Here is an 18,026-nt window from a genome sequence, read left to right as displayed (position 1 = left end):
GAATAATGTAATTATATGTACGGATAGGACTTTGATTTAACATTTGTAGTCAATGTCACACTAACACAGGGCAACCCTGTGTAGCCACTGCAGAATAAGCTAATCAGATACACAAATCCAGCCAATTTTTGCCAAATCAAAGTTTACACAAGCACCTTTGCTACCACAGCTTAAGTGCTGCAAATGAGTGGCTAAGGGAAAAAAAAGGAGAGCAAGTGCCCTATTTTGGTGGAAACATGGTGGAACCATGTTGAATGAGAGTGGTCATTGAGCTATGCATGCCAGTCATGTTTTACAGTTTATAAGGGTCCCATGTTTCTCTCCCACACTAAAATCAAAACTAGTTTATTAATTTATTAACAAATTTTCTTAGCAGCCATTTCTGTATTTATAATAGACAGTCTGCAGGAAAAAAGGAGGACTTAATATGTGTATACAAAAATACACTCATAACTTTTAAGTAGGGGCGTGTCTGTAACAACGTTTTTACTTAAACTCACTGTAAGTCTTAGCTGATTACTTTGTCCCGCATTAATGCATGCAATGTACACATTAGCAAAGCATTTTAATCTTTGACAAATATTTTAGCTTGAAATGTTTAACCATAATGTGGTTCCCACATACAGTTTTAAAGTGAAATTTGATGTGACCTGAATCAAGCATTTCCTATTTAAAACTGAGCTTTCAGCTGGGTAGGTCACTAGGTAGTTACTTTATTTAGCACACTCTGCAAATGTAAGTTATATTGCCATCTCATTACCTTGACTGAAAATATAAGACAGGAAAATAAGGTGGTTTGTCTTCCTTCTCAGAACTGAGATCTTGCAGAACAAAATACCTGCCCATACTTCAGTGTAAAACTAAGTGTCAGTGAAGCTGCAAAGCAGTAATCCCTCAGCATGATCCCAGCCTTCAGTCAACCCTCAGAGGAACAGCCTATCCATGAGCTTTAGAACCTGTGTGGTTGTACAAGCCTGGCTCAGAGAAGTGAACTAGTAATAGACTCAGTTTTTCTTCCAGTTCTGGAGTTACTATGACCCCAACAAGCCTTGCCATCTTTCTGTTTCTTCCATGTATTATATTACTTATTATTATATTGATAACATCACAAGACCTTATCCTATTGTTGTTGGGATACTTTTGTTACATACCTAATTTATTCTTTCCACTTCTTCACCCTGCCCATTCTGAGTCTGCATGGCATAAGAATCTTATTAATTATGTTACTTTGCAGTGACATAACTTTTTTTTAAAGATCACATGCCCACAGTGATTCTTCAAAATCGCTGTCAGCTGCTTTGGGTACCCGGCATTATTGACCGGGTAAAGCCCACATAGACCTTGACACTGCATCCTTCTCCTAACGTAAATTCAGTGTCTGAAAGGGAACATCTCTCTACACCTTCTTCTGTCATTGGTGTTATGCAGCATCCTGGTCTATTCAGTAGCACTATAGGCACATTGCAACTTCATTAATGCTCTGAACAGTCCAGTTTTGATCTATTCATACACCACCTATTCTTTCTCCCCCTCGTAAATGATTTCACAGCATAAACTGAGTGCAGACTACTGGACTGCTGAGATTATTACTTGTTACCTTTCTTATTTTTTTACCCTTCAATCAGATCCTGATCACTACTGTTTAGCAAATTTCCAGTCTCTATAGGTACTAATCCTGGCATCAGTATGAGCTGGGCAGTTTTTCCCATTCATTGAATTCATGCTAGCAGAGAAGAGTGGCTTGGGAGAAAAATGGGAACTGAACAGTCTGCTTTTCTAGCTATCAGAAATTTAACAAAAAGCCCACAAATGTTAGAAAACATGACAGAATGTTAGAAAATGTTAGAAAACATGAAAACTACTTCATATGGATTTGAGCAGGTCTAAGAAACAAGGAGAAAGCAATCCAAAAGGTTGTCTGCTAGTCACCCAATGAAAAGCCACTCATTCTGATGGAGAAGGGAAAGGGGAGCCTTTTCTGTCCCGCAGTAAGATGAACTAACTTACCCCCTTTATTAATGCTCATCTAACTTCAGTACTGGCACATTTGTGTAAGGGCAGCCTGTGCAGGAAGTCCAAAAGGTGTGCACACCACAGATATTTCTCAGCAGAAAAGACGGACAGCAGATGCTGAGGTTGCTTAGCTTGGGGTACTGGTGGTCTTTGTCATTTTTTTGTTTACAACAAGAGCTTATTACTCCATTACTGCATTTTTTCTTTTTAAGTAACAGACTTCACACACACCATTACATAGTAATAGCAAATGTACTACAAGCTAATGTTGACTGCTCTTAGGGTTATCCAGGGAACCTGATCACAGAACCAGTGCTCTGAACCCCACCCCTGGCTCTAACCTCTCTGGACAGCATGTGCCAAGAGCTGCACACCTGCCTCTGACTGGGGACCTTAATTCAGCCAACAGGGAAGTGCCAAGGTGGGGATTTTTTGTCCAGGCAAGGTTTTAGCTTCACTTCAGATGCACAGCCAGGCACTTCCACCTGAATCAACATGCAAGTCACTACTTTTGGAACTAGAGTACAGCTTGTGTGCAACCCAAGTGTTATTAGAGCCTTCTTTGTTAGATAACACTGTAGATAATAAAAAGTGCTTCTAGTGATGACAGAATAGTTCAAGCTCAGAACTCTCTCATCTTGAATTAGTACCTGAACACAGGTGAAGACTCAGGCTTTATTTCTTGTCTAACGGCAGTCTACTAACTGATCGCTGTGGCACTGCCTTAGCAGAAGCAGCTGAGAGGTCGTGTTTATAGAGGTAAACCAAACCAAAGCCCAGGCACGGCCCTGTGCTGGCACTCGATGATCACCCACACTCCCTGGCTGCCATCACAGGCCCTAGCACGGCTTTGGCCGCGTCTCCCCAGCACAACGCCCCGCTGGGGGCAGGGGTGACTGCACCGACACTGTTCCAGCAAGTGTCCTCTATCTGGAAAGGCATGAGCATCCCGGGTGAACTCCCAGCCCGCCGAACTAACGCGGAGCGATGAGACGGAGAGGGGAGGACAAACACTGCCCGCTCCCCCGCCGCTGTCAGGGCCGGTGGCCGCCGCTGTGCACAGCCCTTCCGGGGGGGAGACCCGCGAACCGAGCCGCTGAGATCCCGGCGACTCTCTACGGGAGCAGCATCTCCACTCTGCAAGCCGGGAGTTCTGCCACCTCACGCCGCCCGGACCCACAAATAAGCAAGTGGCGGCGAATGCTTGCAGCAGCAGGGAGAAACAGACCGGAATAGCCTTTTCTTGCCCCTCCTTCGCTCCCCGCCACAGGAAGCGCATCCCTAAAAAAGGCTGAGGGCAGCTCCTGCCGCCCGACCCGCTGGCATTGCGCATGTGCTACCCCCGGCCCCCGTGCCAGGACTCTCAATGTCCGCTCGTGCTTCGCAGTAGCGGAAGTTGGGTGTGCTTGCAGGACACGCGGCCAGCGCTCTGCCCTTTTTCCGGGTCTGGCTTCACTCAGTGTGGGCGGGGCGAGCGCCTTCGCGGGCCGCGATCAGCGCGGGTCTCGCGAGAGCTCCCCCTTTTCCCGGCCGGCGCGGAGCGAGGTGGGTGCCCGGGCTGGGGCTGCCGTTCCGTTCCCGGGGCTGCGGCGATACCGGGTCGGGCACGGAGCGGAGGCACCCGCGACACCCCCGCGGGGGGATGCGCCCGATTACCGCCTGCCCGGGGCCCGATGGCTGCCGTGGCGCCCGGCGCCGGGGTGGGGGTTAGCGGGGTTTCCCTCCGCCCTCCCCCGCTGGCGACCTGGGGGAGGCGGGAGGAGGGGGCTGGAGCTGGGAGCGGGGCCCGGGAGCGCCGCCCGAGCACCCGCTGAGGACACGTGGGGCTCTGGGAGCCGCGGGGCCGCCTCCCTGGAGCTCCCGGGGCCTCGGAGTGGGCCCGCGGTGGTCAGGCCCCGCTCCCGGGACGATGTTCCTGTGTCGTGGTGGCACCGCCTGGAGCGGCGTGCTGGGGCTGGCGTGGGCCCTGGAGCACTTTGCCTTCGCTCTGGAGCGTCTGGCTGCGCAGCGGGATTGCAAAGTCCTGGCTGTAGCAGGTGACATGTGCCCAGTCACAGCCGAGGTGTACTTTTGCGTTGCAGAAAGGCCATGTTCAGCTCTAGCGCCAAGATTGTGAAGCCTAATGGCGAGAAGCCAGATGAATTCGAGTCTGGTATATCCCAGGTACGTGTGTGGCTTTTCCTTCTGCGGTTTGGTAACTTACTGCAAGTTACGGAGACAGTGTTGTGATAGTTGTCCAGAGCCTAAACTTTGAGTTTGAGACTGTCTAAATGTGTTCTCTTTCCTAGTTTTACTTGGGAAATGGGCCAGTTAGCCTCTGTTCCCAACAACTGATTTTGTTGCATGTCAGTGTGACTTATAGGAAGTTAAATCTTTGATATTGACTGTGGTAAAAAGTTCATAGCTGCTCCCTGGCACTGTGAACAGGTTTCGGGCTCAAGGGTTCTTAAGAATTAAAACATATGCAATGGATTATTTTGCAACTTCACTTTTCTAGGCTCTGCTGGAGTTGGAAATGAACTCCGACTTAAAAGCTCAGCTGCGGGAGTTGAACATCACAGCAGCTAAGGTAGGTTGGACTTCTCCACAGAGACCTGCATGGGGACTTGCTCTGTGTGTGTTTAATTTTTGTAAATGTTAATGTAGTAGATGAATGTTTTCAGCCCTTTCTTAGGGCCTGTGATGTTTTTTTTGTCTGCTGTTGTGGCTTATCATCTTCTGGTACTTGTTTTTAGCACATAGAATTCTGTAATAGTGTTTTTCTTGGTAACTAGTCTGAAAAGTCATTATAAAAACTCAAGTAGCAGTTCGGTATGTTAAATAAAAGTGTTTGAAAATGGTTGTTCTGCTTGCTGTCTCTGCAGACTAGGTTTGGGGTCTGAAACTGATTTTTTGCATGTGGATATTGGCTGGAAATGTAGGTGTTGCAGAAACTTCATCAGGAACGTCAACTCTCATGCTCTTTGTAAAATCAGTTTGTTATGAATTTGTTATGCACCAAGTAATAGATGGTAGGTGGATTAGCGTGATAGTCTGACTTGATCATGTAGGTTAGCCTTCTTGTACACTTCAGTTTTATTCATACAGGTAACTGAAACTTAAAGGAAGAAAAGGAAAAAGACAATTAGTGGAAAAGGAAGAAGAAAATTGGGGTTAGTCAGCCTGGGAGACTGGATGTCATCAATGAAGCTGGTCACTGCAGTCAGAAACTTAAATAAGCTGCTTTTGGTTCTTGCCCTGGCCCACCAGTACAGACACTGGGGCATGGCTGCTTAGAGTGGAGTTAAAGAATCTGGTAGTGCAGAAAGCAGTTTGGGGTATGAGTTCAGGGGCCTTTCCTTCAGAAGAACTACATCCCTGCTGATTGAAGTACAGCAATGTGAGCTGTCCTCAGAGAGGGGCTTTTAGAAGTGTCTCTGTTGTTTACTTAAATGCTTGACTTTATTTGTAAGAAATCTTCTGTGGGCATCTGAATTGACCTACATGGGAATGTAGCTGGTGAAAAACAATCCATCTTTCCATTCTGTTGGAGAATGAGGATGCCTCTGCAGTCAAGTTTGTGGGAAAAATGCTTTGTAAGCTATACAAACTTTAGGTTTGATCAGTTGTTGGAGAATAAACCAGGGCAAAGGTAAAGTGTTAGGTTGTTGTAATCCTGCTGGCATTTGGAGGAGAAAGAAGTGTTTTGATTGAGTAGTGATGCAGGCATTGGCAAGTGGTGGACAGGTGATTTCCATGAAGCAGTAGCTCAAAAATATGAGATTTGTTAAATTAAACTTTGTCTACAGTCTGCTTTAGAGGCAAGTAATTTTTGAAGCTTTTTTATCTGCACATAAGCTCTGTTGCAGGTGTGATTGTAATCATTCAGTATAGTTATTCTGGCATCTGAGTTTCATGCCGAAAAAAAATGAACTTTGCTGTTCAGAGGATGTGACTCTGAAAGGAGTGGTGGCATTTATTGCCCAGTCACTCCTTTACAGCAAAACAAGTGCTCTGATAGAGGGTTTTCTATTCAGTGTTTTGTCTTAAACGCATTAGGGCAGTACTGCTGTGTGATGTGCTCCCCACCCCACAAAGACTATCAAATACCTGTGCTCAGAGGATTCACCATCAAAGCAAACATTACTTCTCAGCCCCCAGGTAACATTGTACTTCTGTTTCAGGAAATTGAAGTGGGTGGTGGCAGAAAAGCCATCATTATCTTCGTACCAGTTCCTCAGCTGAAGTCCTTCCAGAAGATTCAGGTGCGGCTAGTTCGTGAGCTGGAGAAGAAATTTAGTGGAAAACATGTGGTGTTCATTGCTCAGGTAAAGCATTTTAGAATCACAAAAATGTTGATTTGAAGGGATCTATGGAGGTGATCTAGTCCAGCCTCATGCATGAGCTGGGATTGCTACCAGCATTAGATCAGGTCAGCCGTGGTTTTGTCTGAATCTTGAAAACATCCAAGATTCCACAGCCTCTCTGGATAACCTGTTCCAGTGCTGCATTACCCTTCTGTGTGCCCATTCAAGGTAACAGTGATACAATGCATATTTTTGTTCCAGCAGGAAATGTTATGAGTGTCCTGTGGATGTTAGGTAAAATGATTTCAGCTGGCAGCTAAGGCTGTGTAAACTTGGTGAGATGTGAAGCTTTTTCACGGGGATAGAACTTTCTTGTTCTGACCTCTCTTACTCCAGTTGTTTGAGAAGCAGAGCTTGAAAGTAAATGGGAGCAAATATTAATAGGTTCTTTACTAAACTTACATAATCTAAGCACTGAAAATTCAAGTTAATAGGAAAGGAAGAAAAAAGCTGAATTAAGTTCTAAATCTGTGGAGGAGCTAAGGTGTGAAAAGGTGATGGAGGGCTTTCTGGGCAGTACTGAGAGGTGGACAAAGTGGAGAGCTGTCTGCAGAGTGGACAAGCTGTTATTAGTGAAAAATACTTATTAATGTAGTTTTAAGAGCCAGAGCACCTTACCCTGAATCTTCGTGTAACCAAGAAGGTTTATTTTAATGAGGTGCCTCTGGCTCACTTTACCTATGTGCTTGAGAATTCCTTGTCAGTTCAGTAATACGTGTTTTAGAGGGGACCATGTGCAGTTCTTCTGCTGTAGGTGAAGTGTTCTTGAGTATGACATGACCCAGTTTGGATTATGGTAACCCCATCATGAATACAGTCATGGAAAAGCTGTGGTGTGTTGGTAGAAAATACTTCAGGAGGCTACAGTTGCAAGTAAAACTCAATGTTTTAAAACATCTACCCTTGGAGTAGGAAAGTAGAAAATAAGTGTTACTGATCTTAGGTGCTATAAATTGCTTTGGAGCCTACTTTCGGAACAGGTTACATTTTAGCCAGAGTTTAATCTGAATTGTGTAATACATCTCATTATTCAAACTAGTGTCACCTAGCTGTCTGTGGGACTGAGCTCACTACACTGGGTTGCACCAGAGGCTCAGTCTCACAGAAATTGTAAAATTCTCTGGAATTCCTGTTCCCAGGGAAGTGTGTCCACATTGCTAATGAGACCCAGTAAACTACTGTGGTTGTATTTATGGGAAGAGAGGATGAAGTACAAAACTTTTATTTCAGTGCACTGAATACAAGATTAGTAATTGCAAAATAAAGAAATACAGCACTTCAGCTTCTGCAAGTAACCTGAGGTTCTAATGATGATGTAGCTTTGAGTATCCTTAACTCTCCCTTTTTGATTTTTTCATGCATTTTCTGGTTGGGGGGAGAAGGTATATGTGTTGTTGATGTTTCTGAGTATATTGCAACCACTAGATACTGAGAAATCCCTTTGTTGTTGTTTTATTTTCCTTAACAGAGAAGGATTCTGCCTAAGCCAACAAGAAAAAGCCGCACAAAAAACAAGCAAAAGCGTCCCAGGAGGTTAGTAAATAATACTGATTCAGTATGACAGCCTTCTTTTGTAACTGGTAGTTTAGTCAAATAATGGTTAGTTGAGTTTTTGAGAAGTAATTGAAGTGTTTAAGTGGTCTTGTCCTTTCTCCTACTGCTTGAAATAGTATCTGCTGTTTGACTGCCAAAGTGTGCAATAGAAAGCTCATCTTTGGGTACTGTGTTGCATTTCTTAGCACTCTATCTGTATTTCCAGCTACAGTTGTAGCTGATTTTTAGCCAGCAATGCTGACTTAAGAAACCCAAATTTGCTGTCTGTTATCACAGTGTGCTGACAAGAATTATTTTTTTCTAAGTTGTAGGAAGAGCCACTTCCACTTCACATGTTAAACTTGCACAGAAGTCAAGGCTGGCACACTGAAGGGGATGCAAAGAGGGAGAGAGTGGCTGAGGAGGGGTATAGGTATGAGTAGTAGTCCCTCTGGGTATGAATTTATTAGCAATAGTATAGTCATTTGTGTTAAATGGCCTCCCTTGCTCTTATCTAGTCTCTTGATTGCTAGACATGCAACACTGCTATGTCTCTCTGGATGTCAGTGCCTCATTTATGCTGTTCTACATCTTGCTGTGTCATTATGTAGTCTGTCTTAAAAGTTTATCCTCTTTATGAGATGTGGCATGTCCTGCAACTTCTCCCAGCCCCAGTATTATACCTGTCATATGTGTTACTCTGTTTTGCCATCTTTAAGCATACATTTTAAAACTACAATTTCATAGTACTCATCTGCAGTCCTGCCTTTGGAGGACTCTGCCTGTGTTCTGATAAAACTAGTATTGCACAGTGGCTGGAGAAGTTGGCATCTGTGTCTGTGATTAGCATCCTGCCAGTTTCTGCACGAGGGAAGGCAAGTGGGCAGGACTGTCCCTGTCTGGACCTGAGAGAGGTCAGGCTGGTAGTGTAAAACTGCTGTATGCATTGCAAAGCATAGAAATGTGATTGATGTTGGTCTCCCTTGGCTATCCCAATATTCACAGGTTTCAAGTGCTGCTGTAGACACAGGTCTTAGTTACTGGTGGTACTGCCTTGAAACTGAAGATTGAGATACTGGAAATCTTATTAGTCCTCTAGACTCATGCAAAATAGCTTGGGCTAATTTTTCTCACTTTGGCTCGCTTCTGGACAGTTCAGGAACACACATGTAGACATCAGTCTTCAAAGTGTGGACTAAACTTACTCGCTAGTCTTTTCCTATAATACACTGGAGTTCTAAGCCGCTTGGCCTTAGGCAGATGAAGAAACCAGTGTTTTCAAAACTGGGTCTGCTGTGAATGTATTCTGTGTAGCTGAAGATATTCGTACACTCTTCCAGTAAGTGTCTCTGGCAGAATTGCAGGTGGGACAGTTTGGCTTCAATTTAAATAAAATATTCCTTAAATAGGTAGAAATGGAAGAATGTTTCAGGGCTGTTACAAAGCAACGTGTGATCTGAAAGGTCCGAAACCTGGCTACTTTTTCCCCTTGTCACTAAGTTCCTGCACTCACTGTAGAATTTGGCTTTTATTTTTGCATAACCTGTGATAGTGTGGTATTGTCACACTGTGGCATTAAGGAGAAAAATGCTACTGAATTTTCAGCTAAAGCATGCTTGCAAAAGGCTTGACAAACCAAGGTTTTCAAGAGGATGTGTTTTAATGATACAAATGTGGCATTTCAGCCGTACGCTTACTGCAGTGCACGATGCTATCCTCGAAGACCTGGTCTTCCCAAGTGAAATTGTGGGCAAGAGAATCCGCGTAAAACTGGACGGCAGCAGGCTTATAAAAGTCCATCTGGACAAAGCACAGCAGAACAATGTTGAACACAAGGTAAATGTAAAAACTTACTTTCTCATGCAGGTCAGGATGGCATTCTGACATCACTAAGAGGCTGCTTAGTGATACAGCAGAAGAGTCCCTTTTGGCTTTTGGCAGTAGAGATCTTCTGTTTGTATCTCGAATAGGGTGCTGAAGATGAGGCAAGATAGTTTTAAACTAAAGCTCTAGTTCTACTTGCTAAAACCCCTGGATTGTAAAGTAGCTATATTGGTTCCTTTCATGGGAACAGACTGTGTTTTGTTGGGGGGTTTGTATGTTTAGGAGTCAGTTAGGTTGTTTGTTTTATTTAGTTGGTTTTATTGTTTTTCAAGTGAAGCACTTAGTTTTGACCTTAAACAGATGTGCTCAATACAGCCTGCACTTTGCCTGGATTTTTTCTAGAGGGATTTGTTTGGGCCTGCTCAGCTCTCAAGGTCTCCCATGGTTGCAAATCAAAGCGTTTCCAAATACTCTTCAGAAAATGTATCTTCTGTGTAAACACTCAACCATCTTCATCTAGAACAAAATTAGCCTCAGAGCTCATGTCAGAGTGAAGATGAAGTGGCAAATAGTAGAGTATATTAAATATGTTAACTTAGAGTTACTTTTTTACACAGCATATATAAACAAGATTATTTTTCTTCACAGGTGGAAACATTTTCTGGTGTCTACAAGAAGCTCACAGGCAAAGATGTGGTGTTTGAATTTCCAGAATTCCAGCTGTAAAGTGCAAAAAATGGCTGAATAAACAACTGTTCATATAACAGAGTAATTTCATTTAAATTTTGAATTCCATAAACGCAGATGGGGATTAACTGGTTCATAGGACTTCTCTACTGTCTGGAGAGTGACACTTGTGTATCCAATATTAAGTCCACCAGCATTTTAACAGTAACCCTCTTAGGTTGTTCTTGGCACTGTTGCAACACAATTCTGGACAAAAGAGTCCAGAGTCTGCAAAAAGAATTGGCAGTGAAAAACCTAAGTGTTCTGAGTCTCACCTTTTGGGGAGAATGTGGAGAGTTACTGTAGAGCAGTGGAACTGCTGAGTTTTGCACACAAGAATACCAGTTGGAGACCTGCATGTTCCTGACACAGGAAGAAGTCTACATAGCAGGTGATGTGTGACTTCTGAAATACGAAGCAATGACGTCTGAATAAGGGGTTTGAATTCTTAGGAAATGTGTTGGGGAAGGTATAGGTTGAATTTGAGGTAACAAATTGCTCTAAGTGGCAAAATTACCTTCTAGTTCTTACCTAAAAGCAGGTCCTGTACTTTCTGAACTATGTCAGAAGGAAATGGGGAGAAATTTTCACTTCTGAGTGCTTGACTACATTACTGGACATAAACTACAATTTTTTAGCTATTGATCTGGCTTTCAGAAATGTTTGGGATTTTTTTTTAAGTGATGTTTTAACATAGTTCAGTACATGCTTGGTGGTGCAGAGAGAGGTGGGGAAGGACTATGTGTTTTGGCATCCAACAGCTGAGTGGTAGTGTCCCATTTTTACTTCAGTATCTTTGTTTAGAATCCCTTTACACAAGCTCAGAGGGGAGCATGGAGTTGGGCATGTAAAGTTCTGAGCAAATTACATGAATTTTTCCTAGTAGCCTGTTCAGTACAGTCAATGTTTAACACAGTAAGACAACTAGTTATGGAGTCAGTCTATTTGGTGGAGAGCTAAGTTGGGAAGAAGTTGTGTAATAGGAGCTCTTAATAACTTGCATTTTCCTACCTGAGAGTAAAGGGAGGACAAGTACCACATACTGAGGGTCTTTGTATCTTTACTTCCTTTTCCCATTTACTGTGGTTTTGATTGCTTCCCATTTGACACCTCTTCTTTAGCTGTGGAGAGATAAAAGGTTAAAACAAGTTCTGTGTTGCTTTTGCATTGAAAAACTCAAGACTTTAACACAAGTTATGGCATGACTTAGTAGGGCAGGACAGATAGCTGTGTGCTGTTAACTTTTGGTTCAGAGAATGCAAAGAGAAGGAAAGTATGTGCCCTGATGCAATTAGTGGGTAATTTCCTGCTACTTGCTGACAAGGCTTGAATGTTTGCACAAAAAGCAGGCTGTATCTTTGAAGAAGTTGCCTTGCCTTAAAGCCTTTTCCTACCTCCTTTTCAAACTTCTGTCTCTGGAGGATAATTTAATTCCTTCTGTATTCCTTGACTATTTATTGTTTGTCTTGAATGATTCAGCAGAAGAGAATTCATCTGCTTCCCTTAGAATTAGATGAGGGGATTTGTAGGTATAGAAGAACTGCAAATCCTGTCTCCTTTTGTGGAGAATAATTGTAAAAGATCTTACACTAGGAGTGCCAGAACTTTTGAATTTTAAATTTTCACTGCTAAAATGGGTACTTCTTAGGTTGGAAATGCCACCCGCTCCAGTCCTCCCAAAATAATTCCAGTCTTGAGTCAGACATTACTAAGCTTCCTGCTACAACAGTCACAGATGGCAGCCTGTGCAAATAGATCTTTGCTGGTGTGCGTTGGAAGAAGCAGTCTGGGGAGTATTTGGAGGCTTACCAGATGTTAACTATCTTTAGTTAGAGGTTGGTGAGTCTGCTGGGACTGTGTAACCTCTGCAAGGAGAGGTGATCCTCAGCAGGCTTCAGTAGACAGCATTTCCTATTTTGTGGTGAAATGTAACTCAGATTTGATCTCTTCATCATAATAAAAATATTATTAGAGTTTCTTTTGAAGTACTGGGAGGGAGTAGGTGGGGGAGGAGAAATCTAGTAAACTGAATGTAAAGCTTGCAAATGTTCCCAGGCATTGCCAGCTGGCTATAGATTTTTCTTGGCTCTTGTTGCAAGCCCTTTTGAACTATATGAAATGCAAAGGCCCATGATGGCCCCATAAGCAAATTCTTTGAGTGAAAGGATAACACTGTCAAAACCCTTTATGGTTTTTACATCAACTAAGCTACAAGTAAAGGTGGATATTTGTGGCATAAAAATACGAGACTGTGTGCTTTGCAAAAGACTTTAGTCCTAGTTTACCTTCATTCACAGACTCCCTCGTGTGTTTGTGTCAGCGATCCAGTCAGACAATTCCCTCTGTCCCTTGACAAGCATATCAAGTGCATGCCTGCAATCTGGAAAGTCAGTTGATGCCATCTGGTCAAGTGCTAATGAGGCTGCTGGAATGCTAGCGTCAAATGTTACCTTAACCTAAGCAGACTCCATGTGAGATGATGCTAGACTTTTCCCTATATCTTTCATATACTGGCACAGTTGAACTCTGACCGTGTGATTCCTCACTGAGTTCTATCAGCTGCTCTGGGTGAAAATGGGGGCATTCTGTACTAAGACCCTGTGCAGCCGTAGTATGTAAGTGATATCAGTGTGAAGAGACAGCCATATATTGAACAGTATGAAAAGACCAGTTCTTTCCTGTAGTAGCCCCAAATGAGAAGCAAGGAAAGGTTTTACATCTATTAGGTGCTCTTGAGCCTTCCACCTAATATTAGAGCTTTCGTTGTTTATTTCATGTGCAACCTTTCACAAATGTCTTCAAATATTTTTTGTCTATATGGAAGCCTGTGCCCTGGTGATTTTAATTTGAAAAGGTCTGTAGGTGTGTCACAATTCTAGTGTGGCAGAACTTGCTTGAAGTTTTGGGTGGTAAGTGCTTAACCTATCTTGTATTAATATGGTAATATATGATAACATCATGTTTGAGTAGCCCTTCTTGAGTGCAGGTGGGAACAACTGGTGAGTTTTAGTGTAGCAATACTCCCAGCAGTGTGTGAAGGAAGTCCTATCACTCCTGCATTGTGGACTGAAATAATCTATTTCCTATGCTTTTGTTTTTTCTGAATTTTTCAAGTGGGAGACCTGAGTTTGATTCTTGGTTACATTTGGAAGTCAGAGCAATGCCCAAAGCTAGGCCTTTTCTACTTTGTGGAATGTACTATCTCGGCCACTAGAAGTGTATCAGAATGACAGAGATAAAGGTACTGATTATAGAAAGTCATGAAGCCTCACAGAAAGAAGATTGTGGTGCCAGGCTGTGGGAGTGTGAGTTTTCCTCTCCTCCATAGGGCTCTGACTGCAACATTGATCAGTGCCATTGCTTGACTGCTTTTTAATCAAGTGACTTTACTCTGCCCTTTGCTCCCTACCTGAAGAGTGCTCCTGTGAAAAACCTGCCTTCTGCTGAGAGCAAAGTGACATGAAATCTCTTTGTACTAGTGCTCTGTTCCTTGCAGAGAACAACAGGTAAAGGATCTTATTTATGTCTTACCATCAAGAGGATAAAGTTTGTTGAATTTGTTACAGTCTGTGAGTTCAGGTATCTCCTCCTCTGCCTTCCAGTTACTGTTACTATTTCTTGTTTTCGGGAAAATCATTCTTATCTTAACAATACACACTTGCTGCTAGCTGTTGCTAACTGATGAATAGCTAACGTTTTTCATTATTGGATATCGAGTTAACATGTCTGGCTCAGTTGTGTTCTGCCCCTGGAGCAGCAAAGATAGAATTAAATCCAAGCACCGAAGAGAATTTCAGAGATGAGGACTAACAGAAAAAACAGTACTGCTGCAGTGAATGCTGCTTATAAATTTTGTGCCAAAAAAACGTTAGTGCAACATCACTAATGAAGTTGAAGGCCAGATTTTACACAGCTGCAAATAAAATTAATGCTGTGTTTTGCTGTATCTGCACTGATCTTTCCCACTATACATCTCACATATTGCACAGGAGAGGTGGTAAGGATAGCTGCTGGTGTCTGCCTGCCCACAGAGGTGCAGTGGTGTTGGGGCTGTGCTAAGGAAAGTGATTCGGATGGATATCTTCAGAAGGATAGATCTACAGACTGGTTTTTACCAGACATATCTTAATGTTTAATAATTAAAGTTTCCTATTTGCATGGCTAAGCAGTTACTGTTATGTGAAGCCAGAGGGAATGGGACACATCATTAATTATCTTGAGAGCGGAGGAGGGGTTCCACTTCATGTGCCTGTGTGCAGGTTTGTACCATGGAGGAGTCCTGCCTCTTCTGGGAGTATTTTGGGAGTGCCCTGGGAGGCTTACTAAGGGCTGGTTAGCGAGGCAGCCCTTACTTTCAAGAGCCAGAACAGCATTTGTGATGGCCTGCAGTAAACTGAGCTCAAGCAATTGAGCATAGATATTGATTTATTAAGGAGTTTGGGCATTGGAAATTTTCATCCCTTGGGAATATCTGACTGGGAATGTTGCTGATACTATTGGATGCTTTGCTAAACCCAAGGGAGAATCAGGTGTGGCTGGAACATTTACTGGTGAAGACTGAGGCAAAAAAGTTGTTGAGTGCCTTGGCCTTCTCCGTGTCCCAGGTAAGCAGGTATCCTGTTTCCTTACCAAGGAGGACCCACATTTTCCTTTTATCACTGATATACCTAAAGAAGGTTTACTTGTTGCCTTTGACATCTCTGGCCAGATTTTAATTTTTAATTCTCTCAGGGCTTTAGCTTTCCTAACATGACCCCTGGTTACTCAGACATTCTCTCTGTGTTCTTCCCAGGCTACCTGTCCTCGCTTCCACTCTGTGTAGGCTTCCTTTTTGTGTTTCAGTTTGTCCAGGAGTTTGTTGCTCATCTGTGCAGGCTAATATACCATAGCCTCTGGAGGCTGTCCCTCTTCATCCAGCAAGGGCGGCTGAAAGTCTTTTGAATCAGCTCTTAGGTGCTACAGTGTCTCAGGCAGGCATGTTAACATAATAAAGAACTTTAGCTTAATTGCCAAGAGCTACTGCAACCTGCTGATGGCCTGAGCTGCTCCCATTTGGTCCACGCATCAGAACACCAGTTTGCACAGAGCAGCCTGATTTAGATGATGTAAGCAATATGGCTACACAGCTTCCACTTGGCTTTCAGGGTAGGCAAAAGTTATTTATGCCCTTCTGTATAGGGACTATGCTTTTTTTCTCTCTTACGTGAAAGAAAACTATGTACTACTTATTTTTCCCTTTCCTAGAGAAAGCACTTCTGCTGCATTTATAGTGTTTGCCCTTTCCTTTTGAATTCTGTTAATTTATGTTTGTTTTCACTTCTCCATCCCCAGTGTTGAATCCTACCTTTTCTACTAACTTTTCCTGAATGGCTCTATTTCTCCCTTGAATTCTTTTTCTGGCCTCAAAGTTATTTGCATATGTTTACAGGGAGAGTAGATATGTATGTAAATGGAATTGTCTTTGCCATGGTAATATGATCTTCAAAGGCTTGGACTGCAGTCACTTTGCTGCATTCTTTACATAAAATGTTTGTCTTGGCAAGTCGCTGCCAACAGAGTGCTGCAAGGGCCCAATCCTGCTAATTGCCTTCTGCTCCCACTGAACTCATGGGGCTTATATGTAAAAAAAAAATCCCCAAAACTTTCAAATTAGAGTTGTGTGTTCTTTACGAAGTTATGTTCATATTCTCCCGTTTTGTCCTTTCTTTACTGATGTGATCTGGAAGTGATCATTGGTTCTTAACTTTTCATGACCATTTGGTGTGTGTTAAAATACAGGAGTCTGTAGCAATGGAGGGGGGTAGCTAGGTTCCAGTCCAACACTGAAACGGTGGTTTAGGAGAGGTCTGCCTTTATGAAGGTAGTCCACAGGGAGTCCTGAGTATGAAACATCACTACCTCTTTTTGTACCTGTTTTTTGTCTTTACCAGCAAAGCTGGTCAGTGTATGCTTTACTGTGGGCTGCAAAATCATGAGCTGTGGTGGGTAGGGAAGTTGCACACCCCAGGGCTGGGGAGAGAGGATACGTAATCTCGTGAGCAAAGCAGGAAAAGAGTGCATCAGTACCGTGTGTCATCAGCTTGTATTGCAAGCCCCACCACAAAATTCTCAGTGGAGTGGACCTATGCCTTCCACCAGAGTGGATCTGAGAGGTGATAAGGTGAACACACACAACTACTGCAGCGTCCTCAAGTCTCTCAGTCTAAAACCTTTTCTGTGTTCTAATACTTTCCTGATCTTAGGACTGTGGAAGATGGAAAAGAACCTCCTGCTACTACCCTCAGATCCCATCCTGTTCTTCCAGTAAGAGGTCACATATTGGGAGTTACCCAGGCTCCCAGCCCTCTGGGTGCTTGCTTACAGCATGACCCCTCAAACCTTAGCTGGAAAAACTGCGAGGGGGGAAGAGTGGCATAGGGTGCAGACAGATAATTCACAAGCCTTTTTTGTAGCTATCAGAGCTACTGTCTTACAAACATAGCAGCTATTCATTAGGGAGTATTAATTGGTATAGTCATAAGTGCTACTCACTTTTTGCTCTGGAAACCGAGAGAGAAGCCATTTATATCTGTTGAAGTATTAACTTCTTTAACAGTGAGGGTTGTTCTCAAAATCCCACTTACCACAGGCAGCTGGCCCCAGTTTTTTTCCTGCTTGAACATATGTGGAGTACTGTGGTTTACCCAGGGCTCAAACTAGTCTAGCTGTTTAAGGTAAAAATCAGAATTGTTTATTTAGAAGCTATTTTTGATATCACAAAAGTGATATCAAAAGGTGTTTCAAAAAGAAATAATTTGTGAAGATGCTTGCCACGTGGATAATTTAGCACTTAGGTTGTTGTGGAGTGTTGAGATGTGGCTCTGAAATAGTTGCATGTTTTACTCAAGTCAAGAATGCTGCAGGCAATTGCAAGAACAGGGAGAATTTCAGTAAGGGAGAGTGTGTTAATTATCCATGCAAGATGTTCACACTTGCTGCTGTGTTTCATATGTTTTCATATCTGCTGAAGCAAAGCAAGAAAAGTGTTGTGCTGGGGCAGTGTGCGTGCATGGCTTAGAGCTGAATAGATGTAAATGGTTAAAAAGGGGTTCTCTGCTAGAGAGGAGGAGGGGAAAGTAAGAGTGCATTCCCAAAAAAGTACATTCCCAAAATAAAAAGCTTACATCATGGACCTCTTCAGTTTTCCCACACTTCTTTCCTAATTATTGTCCTGCAGGACAGCTGATCTATTTCAAACAGGAAGCTGTTTACAGATAACACTTGCAACTGTTTTGTCTGATTTGTTGAACTGTCGAAAAGCAAAAGACAACCTCTTTTCAAATTAAAAACTGTCAGACTTCTGTAAACAGCAGCAATGAGGTTCATCTGTGCAGTGTCCCTGCAGGCACAGAGCGTTCTGCAGTTCCCATTTTCTCAGCAGCCATAAGGTAAGAGACTTTTATGCTTTAATTCTGTAGAAACAAGTAGAGGAAAAAGTCTGTGTTTGTTAGGGGGCTGCCTTGTGTAAGACAAAATATGATTGACAATCCCCAAATAGTAAGGGAAGGTAAGGAAAAAAAGAGCTTGATATCTGTGGGGTAACAC

The 18,026-nt window shown here is 43.0% G+C and overlaps 2 protein-coding genes across 6 annotated transcripts in view; both read left to right on the top strand.

Moving 5' to 3' along the window:
* Nucleotides 1-3,428: 3,428 nt before the first annotated feature.
* RPS7 (ribosomal protein S7) lies at nt 3,429-10,485 on the top strand. Its single transcript, XM_018085142.3, has 7 exons — nt 3,429-3,558; nt 4,095-4,176; nt 4,511-4,582; nt 6,177-6,320; nt 7,828-7,892; nt 9,578-9,728; nt 10,365-10,485. Exons 2-7 carry the CDS (start codon nt 4,102-4,104, stop codon nt 10,440-10,442), a joined length of 585 nt encoding a protein of 194 aa, XP_017940631.1. The 5' UTR covers nt 3,429-3,558; nt 4,095-4,101; the 3' UTR covers nt 10,443-10,485.
* Nucleotides 10,486-17,109: 6,624 nt separating this feature from the next.
* COLEC11 (collectin subfamily member 11) overlaps nt 17,110-18,026 on the top strand; it is a 37,823-nt gene continuing 36,906 nt past the window's right edge. For 3 of the 5 annotated variants that reach the window (XM_029965836.1, XM_029965838.1, XM_029965837.1), the window contains exon 1: nt 17,110-17,869. The gene's annotated coding sequence lies outside the window, so the exon portion shown is untranslated. The remainder of the gene's footprint in view (nt 17,870-18,026) is intronic. The other 2 variants (XM_029965835.1, XM_029965839.1) reach the window with 2 other exon arrangements.

Source organism: Manacus vitellinus, unplaced genomic scaffold (genome assembly GCF_001715985.3).
Source record: "Manacus vitellinus isolate BGI_N305 unplaced genomic scaffold, ASM171598v3 scaffold_11_pilon, whole genome shotgun sequence".
NCBI classification, from domain to species: Eukaryota; Metazoa; Chordata; class Aves; order Passeriformes; family Pipridae; genus Manacus; species Manacus vitellinus.
Note: the sequence above shows the minus strand (reverse complement) of the source record. Positions and strands in the feature narration are given on the sequence as shown.